Source organism: Pagrus major, chromosome 9, assembly GCF_040436345.1.
Source record: "Pagrus major chromosome 9, Pma_NU_1.0".
NCBI lineage: Eukaryota > Metazoa > Chordata > Actinopteri > Spariformes > Sparidae > Pagrus > Pagrus major.
The window spans coordinates 21725259-21740731 of NC_133223.1; the positions used below are offsets into that span (position 1 = coordinate 21725259).

The following is a 15473-nucleotide window of genomic DNA, read 5'->3' on the forward strand; positions in this document are numbered from 1 at the left end:
ATGGCAACGTACAAAACAATTTTAAACAATGAAAAGGAAGAAGAATCAAACAGATTGGTTGGTTGGCTGATTGGTTTAAATTTCTGTAGATACAGACAATCTCAGCTTGTCTCACTAAGTTTCTCACACGTCATAGAAGTATGAATATGCATCCAAAAAAGACAAATTTAAGAAATATTTGCAAATATTTAATTTGAACTGGTTATAGTTATGGTTATACTGGAATAGTTCATACTGGATTGTTTTCTGCAAAGTAATTTCCACTTGTGTTCTACGGAGGTAAGCAGAAACTGAGGGTCATGCGTGAACATTTAGACACACATGCTCACACACATTTATACTGGTCGGTGTCTAGACCTACTGTCAGCAGCGCATTCAGTCAAGAAGAAGCAGCTCGAGGATTTGGGGTAATGAGGTATGTGTCAGTGTCAGCCAATCACTCCCCTGAGACTCGGAGGGATTTTTCTTGTCTGGAGACCAAATCCTACAGAGAGCAGGGTTGAGAGAGAGAATAAATGGATGGGGCGCAGCCTCCATACCTTTTAGGCAATGGACTGCCCAGTGCTCAGGGTTTCCTGACAAAAATGTGACTCACTGGAGCACTGAGTCAAAAAATGTGTTCAAATAAAGAAGTAAATGAAGTTCCAGCTTCAGTTCGGCCACAGCATTCTGAGACATTTTCTTCAAACTTCCTATGAAATATTTTTAAAAAATGCATATATGTTACACTTTTATCACACATTATTCTGCTTTTATAACCATAAACAAACACACTCCTTCTGTTTCGCTAGAAGACGAGGCTTTTTCATTTAAAGCTACGGTATCACTGAGCACTATGTCACACCTGATACATCAGAAAGCATACGAATAAATGAGAGGTGAATAAGTTATTTATTGCAATTCAGTTCAATAATGGTGTAATGGAAGGTTGACACACTTCCCACAGGGTAACTGTGCATATATTTTCAGAGGTGCAACATCAGGGGAAGCAAACCAGGTAATATTCGGCGCCCCCCAAAGAAATTTGGGGAAAGGGGCCCCCGATGGCCTCTCATATTGCCACATTTTGCTGTATAAACCCCCTTTAAGCTCCCATCAAGGCACTATACTGCGCACCGCAATGCTTAATGTGTTGATGATCAATGGCCTTGTGATGTGGGTTATTTACATTGACGAAGCTGAAATTAGTTGTTATTATTAGTTATTTATTTACATTTTTGACATTTATATTTGAAAAATTCGACTAATGTGTACATTAAAAATTAAAAAAAGGTTTGGATCTTTTACATTTTTAGTTTTAGTTTAGATCATTTATAACATAATGGTGATGGAGGGTGGTTGGAGGGAAGTTTTTGCCCCAACAGTCTCTAGAATCACTACTGTATGTTTTACATGGGTTGGTAGTGTGTTCTCACAGTTGAATTGGGAATCTCTGGTGTCACTTTGTCCTCAGCTGTGTAGGAAATGTGAATGACAGAAGGAAAAACTGTGTTCATATTACAAACCTGATATTGTTAACTAAGTTTATTTAGGTTTCTTGCGTTTTCCTTTTGGGGCAGAGGACCTCCAAAACACACAAACAAACACACACCTTATTATGTTGGCTAGCCTGTTAGCAAAAAGATTCTATTTACACATTAAGCAGGCATAGCACAACATAAGCACTCATTCAGAGTTGTGTTTATGGCTACCTGACAATTGTAAGATGGATATTTAGTCTCACTCTATACCAGCTCTATTTGCAGCCATTACACTAAATGCACTACTCATACCCATGGAGCACTTATGAGTAAATTTGTAATACATCAGATACATGCAGTGTAGTCAGGTTCGGCTGCAGGCTGCAGGTGTTGGGGCTGTGCTCACCAGAATGAATGCTAATTTATGGTCGACCATATGGAGACAGCGACAGCATTGTTGGTAGGTGACCAGAGCTCAGAGGGCAGCGAGAGGTTAGCGTTACTGGACTGTGCTGTCATCACGAACACTCATGTAGTTATTGTTTCTGATGCTTATTAAGCCGCTCAGCAGATGGACAATAATCTGTGCAATGATTGCCATCAAAAGCAGTGGCTTGTAACTCATACTTAGCCAGCAAAGCTCATCTGGGGGACATTAGGGGACAAAGGACAGCTCTGAACTCAGATGTGGCTCTTTTTATATTCAGTGTGCCTGACAGAAAATGCAGTATTTTCGTCCTGTGCGAGGCAATGTTTAAGTGCATCTTCTACAAGGTCCTCCTGTTTATTCAAGGCACGTTAGGTGAGCTCAGCTATCGACAGTGTTTACTTATGGAAGTGACATTTGCAACTTTATTTAATTCAGTCAGTTACTGGCTATTGGGATGACCTTTCGCTGGCTTCCCTGGCAGGAGCCTATAAACCTCAGAGACTCGCCAGCTTTATAGGCATTCAATAATCGCACAAGGCACTATTGATGAAGTAGTTGTGTGCACCACCTATGAAATGAATTGGCCAAGGAGCAGAAACCACAGCAGTGCAGCGCCGGTGTAATCTTGATGAGGATATTTATGAAATTAAAATTGATGCGGCTCAGGGGCATTTCAGTCTCTTTGCAAAACATATAAAGAGCTATTTGTTTTTATGCAAAGAACTCACTGTTTGCATTCCCTCTATAGCCCACTGTGACACTGTGATTGTGCTGCAGACAGTGATGGATGCACACTGGTCTCGTCTCGTGGTTGTCTGTGGGAGGCACATGGGGGCTGCATGGAAGCCATTTAAAACAAGCTATGAACCCATCTGTCCATCAGAAAGTTTGCGACTGATTTGTGAGAGAAAGATAGATGGATGGAGAGGAGAGAGTGAATCTCTTTATATATTCTCAGAGGAAATGGGGAAAGTATGGCTCTCCACTGTCATACAGGAAGACTTCTAACTTAAAGGAACAGCATATCCATCTATCTATCTATCTATCTATCTGGGCATGACAACTTGAATACTTGATTTGGACAGCAGTATTTGTTAATTGTATAGCCTAGAGTAATTTCTTTTTTTTTGCTTGTTAAGAGAAAAAAACAGATGTTAGAGCACTGTCACAGGTGTTAGTGGGTTTTTTTTTCCAGTCCAGTGTGAAATATATGAATATCTGTACAGATCCATAGCAAAAATGATATAGGTCTGTGCAGCTGCAGGTATCGTCGGTAACATCTAATGTAAATTACAGGCAGAAGTGCAACCAGGCTAACATAATGACAAAATAAGCTGTTTCGAGGAAATAAGCAAAACGAATATGCAAAGCAACTTTGTAACATAAAACCTGCGTGTCATAGAAGGTAAAAGGTAATCTCTCCTCAACTCAATTGATTGCTTGGTTAGCACGTACTGTTGTGATGCCATCAGGGCCAAGCAGATTAGCCAGGTCATAACTGGAGATATGCTCATGTTTAGCTTCCGGGGTCTGATGGTGTTTGTTGAACTACGCTACCAGGCTAATCCCTACAGTCTGTGGAGAGCAGAAAGGTAGGCTAAGCCCTACCTGCATTTTTGCTTGGGATCCTATTCTTTGTGCAGCTTTGCCATAGTATAGTATGCCAACATTAAAAACTGTTGAGCTGGTGATGAGATGATGAGTGAGGCTGCTCACAAGCATGTTGTCCATGTCTAAACCCTGTAGAGAAAAATCTGTTAATTCCTCTCTAGACCACAGCAATTGAGCCGTGCAGACATGCATTTTTCCTCAATAGCTCATAATCTTTTCATTAATTACATGTATTGGAAAATCCTGAATTATTATGATTCATTGCCCTAATCCATCACTTCTGAGGAGAAATTCCCCGCAAACAATTTAAATCAATTTTTTCACAGGGGCAAAGATACGATATATATGGAGCAGAGAGACTGAATCTCATTGGGATTCTCTACTTTAAGTGTGCCGGGGAGTGAAATCCATCAAACAGATAAGATGGATTCTCTTTTATAGAACAGTCGTAAGTTTTAAAACAATATGAAGATTCATCTGTTTTCGCAGTCTATTCCTGCATCATAGGCAGTATGTTAAACAGTCGATGAAGACTCGGTGTCTTAGAGCATGCCGTCCTGGGTAGGCAGGCAACACCAATATAAAGGACAGAGACTGTGCTTTATACAACCTTCACGGTGATAGCCGAGCTGAGATGTAACATATTGAGCATGGAGACGAATGGATTCGATCATGCAGTGAGAGGGGGGAAATACATCCTGAGGTCTATTATTTACAGCCTGCCCACACATACGTGCACACACATGCAGACATATCACCAGCCGGAATCGCCAGGCTTTGCAGTAAACCTGCAACAGTTCACACCTCCTCTATATACCCTCCACACAGCACAGATGGTTTTGTTGTGGTTCACTTGGCAGTCAGCCCCATCGCAGGCTCACGCAGCGCTATAGGATTTCATAGTGTTTCATTAGAAATCGCATGTGAAAAAATAAAAAAATGTGTAGATTTCACATACGTCCGGTGAGGTTTCAAAAGTTAGCTGGCTCATTGAAGGCATGCTGGAGGAAGCAAGTGGGTTTAAAAAAAAGTAAATTTCACCACACATCACATGCCACAATGTCCCTTTCCTCTGATCTCGGCGCCCTGCCCCAAGGGTGCAATAACAGTTTATTACACCTATCCTCACTTTATGACCCCCCCTACCCTCCACCTCGTTCCCCTCAAGCCCACGCTAACTGTTATTGAAAACACCCAGGTCTGCCATATATCATTCCTGAGCAGCACGTTATGCTATGTGCAACCTAGCTAATCACTGCTGGCTCGTGCGGCCACATCGGAGTAGTAACACTTATCTAATATCTGCTTAGATGTGGAAGTGTTTAAACACAATCCCATTTGTCTTCACAGCTCGTTTTACCCTGAGGCTGAATTCCTCCGTCTCCCGTATGTATCTGTGGTGTAACGGTTGGGAGTAAATAGGAAATAGAATTGAAAGATTTTGCCTGTGTGGAAGAAAAAGGGTAAATTAGTTTGGCCTAGTTTATTGCTAGCCAAGAGGGTAGATTGCAAACATTCAAGGTATATTGAATGGAGAGCACAGCATAGGGTGTGTAAGGGATCTTGGATTAAAATGCAAAGCGTCAGTAAAGATCTCTCAGGGTAGAGGTGTTCGGAGAGAGAGGTAACAGCTCATGGGTGACAGTGTGACAAGACCCAGGGAAGGACCTGCCACCCCTCTGTCGCACTGATGGCGCCTCTGTCATCAAGAGGGTGCAGGCGGGAGAAACCACACCGCCGTGGCAATACAAATGAAACTAAATTATAATGATTCAAAAGAACAAATGTCAGTGTGTCTATGAGTTGGCAGCAATTCAGCGGCTTTACAAAATAAGCCTGAACAAAAACAGCGAGGGCATGTAAAGCGGAGAAGGTGGCTTGCGGTTTAAGTCAAAAAGAGGTTGCTGAAAATCAATGAAGCCTTCCACAAAATCTCAATGAGAAACAAGTGAAAAAGGTCCAGGGGTTGCTGGCTATTGTTTTGGTTTGTACGCAAAAACTAAGACTTTGGGATTATGTGCTTTTTTTCTTGTGCTGTGTCTTTGTATCTGTGTGTGAGCTTCACGCCAGACTGAGCACTGCAACAGCTGATTGGGCAGATGGCTAGTGTCGTCATTCGAGGGGGGCAAGGTGTGGGATGGGTGGAATCGGTCTGTCTAATTACTTGTCAAGTGAGCAGCCCAGCTAGCAGCTAAAGAGCTTTCATGTGATACGTGTGCCCCCGAGGGGTGATGTGAGGCGGGCTTGGGGTGCAGTGGGGTCCAGTGACTTCCTAGTCTTACATGACCAGGCCAACTGAGCAGGTGCTGCAGCTCAGTGTCCATGGATGTCATATGTTGGTGTGCCACAAGTCTGGTACACACATATTGTGAATTAAATCTCTGTTTCCATAATGCAATTGCCTTCTTCTAATTTGTACAATAAAGCAACACTTGGAATGCACGTACTATTCTTGTTGGTAAAGAGTACCTTTGAATCTTATCAAGGTGACCAGTACTGCAACATTTATGGTCAAAGTTCAAGCTGTTTACTCAGTCAAATCTGTTGGAAAACAAAGTGGGACCCTGTCTGTCTGAATGATTTCTAAAAGGTCCAGTTTGTAAGATAGTTGATTGTTGAGTCTCATTCCCAACTCGTCAAATACTGATGCTTTGGGTTGGTAGGTCAATAAACTATGTTACAAACTGGACCTTTAACCCAGTCCGGCTTTATCTAAAATAACTGTATTAACACATGCATATCCCTCTGTTGATCATTTCTCTAGTATGTGCTGGCACAGAGAACAAGCTGAGCACGCTGTCGGACCTGGAGCAGCAGTACCGGACCCTGAGGAAGTACTACGAGAACTGCGAAGTCGTCATGGGCAACCTTGAGATCACAAGCATTGACCGCAGTCGGGACCTCACCTTCCTCAGAGTAAGGACTAAAAACTTATACAGTATAAAGATTGTGAATTTTAGTAACGGGGCATATAATTAGCACAAACCCTCAGGCAAATACTGGTAAAATATGCAAGTGGCTGGTAGGTGCAGAAACCAATGGTAATTAAAAGTTTCACATTTGCTAACCATGTGGAAAATAAGTTCATTTTTGCTTCCTGTTTGGTGCCCAAAATGAGGTGATTGGGTGTGCATTACTTAAAAAGCTGATGTTACATGTCAGTTGTCAGGTAAACAACATTTGGTTGGTCTGGATGGGGCTACATCCAGCGGCAGTCTCGGTTTACACACATGCAGTTATCTCTTCTGGCTAGTTTGGCATCAAGCAGCCAGAACATACATGTATGTGTATAACTATTAAAGGCAATGAACAAATAATCAATTAATCCCAATTATATTGACATTATTTGACACCCTGACATGCCATCATTGCACCTCCTGATAGCTGAAAATGCAATTTACTGCATTTAGATTCGGTTAGTTTTTCAATTACAAAACGGTACAAACAAATCACTGCCTTGTCAGTTATTCTACTCAGGGTGAACCATTACCATTTTGATTAAAACACATCGTCCTCAAGTGTTTCTAATTGCTGTAACATAGGCATGGACAAGTCCAGTTTCCTGCGATACAGCACTTAGAATTACCATGACCTTGATGACTAAGAACCTTCATCAACATCTTCCTCAAGTGTTGGAAATGTTTGAACGTTGCTGTCCCTTTTACGTACGCCTGACTAGCAGGTAAACAAACATTTCAGGTGTAACATTTTTTTTTTTTAATAAACGAATATGGTAATAAAAGTAATTCCTACAATGTCTTCATTTTTAAGTAAATGAGAATAAACATCCAAACATCCAGATCTCTCCTCGTTCATAAAAGTAATTGTCTCAATAGTCTGAGTAAAAACTTCAGACTGTGAACTTTGTCATCGCTGTCTTCTCATTTGACCTTGAATGTCCTCTGCTCAGATCCTCTTCAACCAATCAGCACAGCCATTGATAAGCAGCGAGGAAAGTTTTTTTCCCTATCAGGGGTAATCAGACTTCCTCTCGTCTAACAGAGTGTCTAACTGATTGAATGCTCATACCATTGCTGTCTGAAGCAAAGAATAATCAGAATCCAAATAGCATGATCTGGTTAATCCCCCTTTTGATGAAACATGAATCACAGGCGGAGAAGACAAAAGTGCAGTGGCATTGGACGTCAATTCCTACCTTTCATAAAATGTTCAGATATTAATGAGCAATTTTTAAAATCCCCTTATTTCTAAACCGAAAATATGAGCAACTGATTCAGGCTGTCTGAGAGAGGTACAAGCAAACAGCATTTCTAGCTCTTTCTATTGGCAACAGTTGAATGTAATAATTTGATGGTGGGTCCACTGAATAGAGTTGAAGCTAACATGCACATTGCTTGCTTTTTTAATGGTGCAGGGAATCAAATCCCCCCCAAAATGAGACCAAGACATTCTCTGGAAAGGTCTTTATGACCGAAGGGTCAACCTTTCATAATAAATGAATGCAGAGGTGGAAAAAATGTATGCAGGAATCACTCTTTTTCATTGAAGTCCATTGAGAAGGCCAAGAGAGGTTGGAGTCGGGGGTATAATTCGATTTGGCATGAATTATGCACTTTTCGGTTTATTGCCTGAGGCTGGCAAGCTAATTGATGATCACTCCCAGGGTGGACCGGGCCTCTACTACTGTGAGTAACGCTAGATGCGCGCATTTTCTGAAATCAATATTTTGCCGACCAGGTGGGAAGCTTAGTTAGGACGAATGTGTTGACGATGACTGTAGTAAATGAGTGAGAGGAGGCTCTGATGCTGAGTATAAGTTGTTTGGGTGAGGGAGCTGCTCACTTCCATTCTGGTTTCATGGACACATACATACACACGCAAACGTGTCAGGTGATGACAGCCGCCAGCCCCTCAGGGTCCAGAGCAGTAATAATGTGGTAATGAGCGAGAGGTCAGACGGAGGCAAGAGAAGTTACTGTAGTGAAATTTGAAGAGAAAAAAGGCTGTTTTTTTGTGAAATCAGCTGTTACTGTTGACCTTTGTTGGCCCTCCACTTCTCAAGAACATCACCCCAGACCATTCAGAATGTGCTCCGCACTGCTAACGCCATCCGACTCCAATTGATTCCAATCTATCTGGGGGGCTGGGGAGCTCCCCTGGTGTTATTCCAAAGTGCTGACTGCATTAATGGGCCGGTATTGCTGTTGAGTGAACTGGGCTACAGAGGCTTTGCAGAGGAGGCAGCCCACCAACAATGCAAGCTGCGTTTTCATATCATGCTCCTTGCGGCGATGATTTAAAGTTGATATGACAAAACGATTTGTTTGCATCAGGTAAAAGCAATGGAACAGCCTGCCTCTTCTTGTGTATTTACTTTGCATGGAGATCAAGATTGATCAAAGCAGCCAAATAAAACAGAGTCATTAAGTGTTCTGCATGGTGCGGAGAGAAACTGACAATACCCCCTGTGACGCAAAACAAAAACAAGATGATATTAAGAAAGAGGGAGCGATGGATGGTAATGTGCTACCATTAGACCCCTGCAGAGGTAATAGGCCCCACTGACTCAGATGAAGAAAGATGGAGACGCGGTTCAATAACCAAGTGTGATTGTTGTTCAACTGCACAGAACCAGTTTTTGCTTTACATTCACATTCAAAGTTGTTGGGTTTTTTTGCTTGCTTTTAACAAGGTCTCATCTGTACAAGCTAATATTACATAAAAGCAATTCTTCGCAGGTTGAGGTTAAAGACGCCTTCGACTGAAATCCCCTCTCTACCTGCCTGCTTCTACGTTACGCCACCACTCATTTACAAAAGGGCTCCCTGTGGCGCCAACTTGCCAGGTTCCTCCACCTCTCCATGGTTGGCAATTAACATGGGCTAATTGAAGATGCTAATTAGGAACACAGGGTGCCAAACAGCAAGGGAGCAAGAGGGCAGGGTGCAGTGTGTATTTTTAGGGGATATTATTATTATTATGATAAAACACATTAATAACACAGTTCCCCGGGGAGGGAAAAACTTCACCTTGAGGTGGAGAAGGAGGGAAGGAGTGAAGAAGAAAAAGAACTATTGTGCAGCAGCTTACCATACAACCTGTCTCTGGGAGGTGATGGAAACTGATGCCTGTGCATTGGGCTCCTTCTTTTCAAGATAGCCAAGAGATTGATGGCTGCCTCCCAAAGCCCCTCAAACAGCTTTAGCAGTAAATAGAGTCCATCTTCCAAACTGCCTCCACGACAGATGAATCAACGCTCGCACTGTGATTAATAACTGCATTCTAGCACTGAGGCTTTCTCCCCACTCTCTGATATGCACATTCAAACCAAGAGCCCGGGTTTACAGGGATCTACCCACACATTCTCAAGGTTTAAATCACTCCTAAATCCATATATCCTTTGAACCTTTCTCTCACATTATAAGCAGAACATACATTTGCAAATTGAAAGCAAGCACATTGCGAAATCGAAATGACCAGCTCAACATATTGAGACGTTTTTTTTCTGAATGGGACACAGAGGAAAGCAAACACACGCTCTCTTTTCCCTCTCGTCACTTTCTCCCGTGCACTCATAAACGGGATCTGTGATTATGAAATATTAATTTTTCCCTCTCCTCCCCTCTTCCCGGTCTCAGTAGGAACTCGCAGCCACACAGTCAGATTAGATTGTTTGTCTTGCCGTTGCAGCCATTAGTAAACATGTAATTTTCCCCTCAATATTAATGCGGTGATCAGATTGCTTCTCAGCCTAGTGCCATTTCACTGACTCCCCACCTCTGTCCCTGTGGCTGCAAGTGAATTATGGAATTATCATTTACAAATAACGTTTAATATTTCCAGCAGACCTTGTGTTAGTAGTGTAAGAAGAACTGTACAGAAAACAAAGATGAAGCCGAGGATCTGGGCGGCAAACATCTTGTGTTACAGCTAAGCAATTACAAAACTCCTTCTTTTATTCTCTTTAAAGTGTTATGCCTCGCAATGTACTTGCTTTATTCCCGGTTATTTTTTTCCCCTAAGTCATAGGTATTGATCCAGAAAAAAATAGTTCTGTTAGATATAATAAAGTCTAGTACAACACAACCACAAACTATATCCTGAGGCAAACAACTAAAATAGTAAACACAACAAAAAACAGCCTAAATATATATAGGGAGGTAATTATTGCAGGAATGAAGTGCACTCATGCCATAATGCCTATGTTCTAAAGGAGGCGACAGTGGTGGTCTGTTAATGTGGTCCTCAGTGACACTTGTGTGAAGTGTTCCCTTGACCCTATGCTTGTAAAAAACAAAAAAGCCTGTCATAGTGATGCGTACCAGATGGATACCACTGTCGAGCACCAGTGAGCAGGAACAGAGACTACAGGGTGACAAGAGATTAAAATGTCTGGTTACTTAAAGGTGCACTATGTAGTTTTGGGGAAGACATTTTAATCAGAAGAGAAAGATCTTCACTGACTGATTTTTTTATGACTAAACAAGCTAAATATACAAACTCTCTTTGTTTTCTTGATTGAATAAACAAACTGACCTTAAAAAACAACACGATTTCATACTGTTTTACTTTATTTATATGTGGCGGACCCTGCCACCTTTTTCGCTTCAAACTGTGTTCTGGGGACCTTATTTTCCTCTGAGAACAGCTTGTTTACTCAGTCATGGAAAAAATGAATATTTCTGAGTTTGTATTATTACCTCATTAATATTGTAAATATTAAAATTCTGAGTTTGAATTTCTTCTCCAAAACTACATAGTGCCCCTTTAAGTTACAAAAATATAACACTGATTTTACAAGTTGAGAAGCATGCATTTCCACGCATTCGAATCTACTCAATCTGTCTTATTCAGTATTGTTGGTGATTATTAATAGTGCTACAGTTTTATTAGTTATATTTCCTGTTTTATGTTGAAAGTCTGTCCTCATGTGTCATGTTTTGTTTTACACTTCCTGTCTTTTTCTTTTTCCCATCTTTTTTTTCCAGTTCCAGTGTATTTAAGTCAGTATTTTTCCTCACTCTTTGTCGGTTCGTCTGCGTTCGTCACGTCTGTGCCCCAGTCCCAGCCCATGAATCCTTGCTGTGTTGGCCTGCCTATGTTTTTGGACTTCAGCTTGCTTTTTGTTTCTACAACCCGCCTGTCCTTTGTTTCTGCATTTAGGTCCTCATCTTTCTGCAAACCATAACAGTAACTAGAAGTCAAAACAGCTAGGTCAGGCCAGGGTGAATTTGTATTTTATCCATTTATTTATATATTTTGGTTTTATTTTATTTTGATAGTTTTTCCCTTCCTACTTTGTCTTTGCTGTCCTCGGGTTTTACCTTATAAGTTTATAAAGAGCAACATGAGAAAACTGTTCAGTTGGGTCTGAAGAGCAACTTTTTACTTGGCAGAGGACTTTCACTTTGCTTGACCTTTTTCACTCTGCTGTCACTTATCCGCCCACTCCCCCCCAAACTTCACTCATCCCAGAGAGACTGGTCAGAGGTGTTGCCCTCTCTAATTCAGTATTTTTCTATGGCAAAGGCGAGAGTGGCTTAGAGAGAGGAAATGTAGGCAGCAGAAGTGTCCTCCCTCTCTGCACTTTGGGTCCCAGTAGTATTTGCTTGGCTAGAGTGAAGGGACCATCTTGCTTAAGGGAATCACCTACTCGAGGAAATACAAGGTTTTTGAAATAAGCATTTAGGGCATTTATAAGCCTTGAATGCCTTTGTAAGCATATAGGGCCGAGCTGGATACTTTGAGTAGGTCTGGCCTGAGCAGGTTCTCTGTGCTATAATGTTAATATTAACCTTTGAGGTCATGATCAAATGTTTTTTTTCCCCCTGCCAAAACAAAGAACACACTGCTGGTAGAGTTAGAGTTAGAGCCATTCTACGTTGATTGGTTAGCCCCAAAACTGCTGGAATAAACAGCAGCAGTTTATGAGCCGAACTGCTGCATTGCTTTAAGTTGTTAAAGCATAAGTTTGCCTTGCCAGAGGAGGTGGAATGACCATCTGGGTCTGTGAGCAACAACCGTCTGAACACCGTGCTGTGGCATGACCAGCTGGCCCTTCTATTGGCTGTTGGTGTGTGTGTGTGTGTGTGTGTGTGTGTGTGAGCTTATGTGTGAGTGTGTGGCAGAGTCGTAAATTCATGACAAATCATGAGTTTTATTTTGATATAGTCGTTCACGCTATAACCGAGCTCACAATTACAGGCTGGTTGCTGGTTCATAAATTGTGACTGAGTCGGCCTAACAAATTAACATTATGCCGCCTTCAGGTGCCTGTCAGAAATATATCAGAGTTACAATTTATGGCAGGCAGAGACGATAAAGGAAAAATACAGGTTATGATTATGTCATGTGCTGATTGTAAAGTGTAAATCAACACCAGTAAAATACAAATATATGACATAATAGAGATCAACCACCTCATCATACATTGGTTATTCATTCACTGAGGGGGAGATTGATTTTTTTATAAAGTACGCCTTAAAGAATATTCAAACAATATATCAGCCATTACTAATACATCTATTATTAGCACCTAATGGTTAATTCATATTCTGTTACTGTTGGTGAAACTAACAGATAAAGTTGCTTCCACTTCCTATTTCCCACAGCATTTGAAAGCACCATCTATTCCTGCACTCTGTCCCCGTCTTCTGACATCTTCCTTCATACTTCTTTTTGACTGGCATATTTGTCCCTCAGGCACCATTGGTGCCCTCCCCAGCTTCCTAATTGTTGATGCACTGTTAGATGAGTGCAGATTACGTTGGCCCCCTGCTCCTCAGCAAACTCCTTCAATATTAATGAAGACTGATGAAGTGCGAGGGAGCCCCTGTCTTTCAGGCCCGACCTAGATTGGATTGACAATTGCAATTAGCGTCCCCTCAAGTTCATTTCCATCACTTTAATTTGACATGAAGAAGGACAGTGCCGGGTGGGAAGTGAGACCATTGAGAGGGAGCGAGAAATCCTGAGGAGAAAGGTTAGAGAGGGAAAATGGGGTGAAAGAGTTTGACCAGGAACTAGTTTGAGAGCAGGGAGGAGAAGCACGCTTTAGCGGACACAAAGGAAATTGGAGAGTCCCTGGTAATCTTTTCCTCGCTGATATCTGAAGTGATTTTCTGCAGCTTACTTTTTACATTTCTTACTTTTCGCCATGTAAAGTGGAAGCCAGAGAGAAGTCTGAGTCGAATCCACCTTAAGACCTTTGAGTCAGGTGTACGTTGTGATCTCCATTGTGTGCTCTCTACGATGAAGCCGTATATATTTTTTCAGTCTTCGCCTAAGTATTTCAGTATTTCTTCTCTCACCTGCAACAGTCCCCAAAAGGGATTGCTTGTCAGTGCGTGTGTGAGGAAGAAACAGAGTGTGTGAGATACGGGGACAGCAGTGCCTGAAAATTAATGATTCTCCATCCTTTTTCCAGGGAAAAGAAGAAATGGATGATAGTCAGAGGTTGATGATGTGTCATGCTTGTGTGTATTTCTATACATATATATTTATGTGTGTGGATGCCTCTATGTGTGGGACCGTGTATGCGTTATTGTAACTGATGTGAATGGAAATCTGACACCAGAAAACTTTCTCTCTGCCATTTTGACATCCATCTTAAACCTACTCTTCTTCAAATTGACTGGAGCCTCTGGTTGTATTTGTGTGTGTACGTGTGTGTGTGTGTGTTGTGTAATCATACGCAGGGTTAAAACCTCCCTGTTTGACTGACAGATACATTTTCTTCTTCCCTGTCCCTCTGTCGGTCAGCCCATATCATTATCTTCCAGTCTTTTTGAAATGATCTGGACTGATAGAGCAATGGAAGGAGAATAACAGAAATGGAGAGGTTAAATGTCTGTGTAAAAAAGAGAGAAAACTTTCCTCTAGTTGCCTCTATTTGCCATCCCTTAAACGAGCCAATACACGCTTACCATTTGAATTGACCTATAGCACTGTGCAGGGCAATGAGAGAAAATCATCAAAATAGACACATATCAAACCCTGCAGCTGCACTGACCTGTTTTGTAATGATACTTACTGTAAGAAAGGAAAGCTGTACTGGAACACCGAGGGCAGAATACTGCTGCTGCACTACCCTCAATTTGTTGAAACTTTCAAGCATTTTGCCACCATGGAAGCACATTAGAAGAAAAAATATCAATCATCTCAATCTGCCAGTTCTTTATTCTGTCATCATGAGATAGTCATTTTTGTGATAAATGTTGATCAAGAGGTGTTGGGACACCCCAGAGGCTTACCTGTTCGAGCCCCCGCACCTTGTAATGAAGCTGAGTCCTAACTGCGGGGGTCTGGGTTCAATTCCAGCTCAGAGCCTTTTCATTTCCTCTTTCTCACTCACCCTTTTCCTGTCCTTCTTCGGCTGTCACGATCGATAAAGGCTTGTCTGTGTTGTACATTGTAAGAATTGTACTTGACTGTCTTTTTTCAACAACGGTAGCTTCCGATCATTTCGTGGTCAAGTGCAGTAGCAGCATATGCTCACTCCTAATGCGTCAAATACAGCAGCTTCGTCAGTGGTCCAAATCTCATATATCATAATATGTGAAGTTTATGTCAGCAAGCTTTATTTTGAAAATCTAAACAGACTTTGCATATTACCTGTAATTGCTATCTTGACCCTGGAGCCCTTCACGTGTAGAACTGACTCTAGAGGGGTAGGTAGAGGGTCAGACTTAAGCTTAAAGGATACATGTTATGTTCATAACTTTATTTTGGGTGACTACTAGAATAGATTTACATGCTTTAATACTCAAAAAACAGTGCTGCAGCGCTGTATTCCCCTCTGTTTGAAACGCTGTATCTTTAAGCCCCCCCCCCCCCCCCCCCCCAACTCCAAATACCCAGTTTCCTCTGATTGGTCAGCTCACACATGCCTGACCCAGCACCGCTGGCGACAACAGAACAGCTGTGCTAAATGAAGTCTCGTGTGCCAAACAAACCTCGAGGCATAAATTATGCAAATGTGTGACATGGTGACATTTTTAAATAATAATTTA

The 15473-nt window shown here is 41.7% G+C and overlaps 1 protein-coding gene across 1 annotated transcript in view; it reads left to right on the forward strand.

Moving 5' to 3' along the window:
• Window positions 1–5783: 5783 nt before the first annotated feature.
• The window catches only part of LOC141001985 (receptor tyrosine-protein kinase erbB-4-like), a 182374-nt gene continuing 172684 nt past the window's right edge, over window positions 5784–15473 (forward strand). Inside the window, exons 1-2 of the mRNA XM_073473150.1 lie at window positions 5784–5856; window positions 6266–6417. Of these exons, the coding sequence (XP_073329251.1) occupies window positions 5784–5856; window positions 6266–6417 (225 nt within the window). The remainder of the gene's footprint in view (window positions 5857–6265; window positions 6418–15473) is intronic.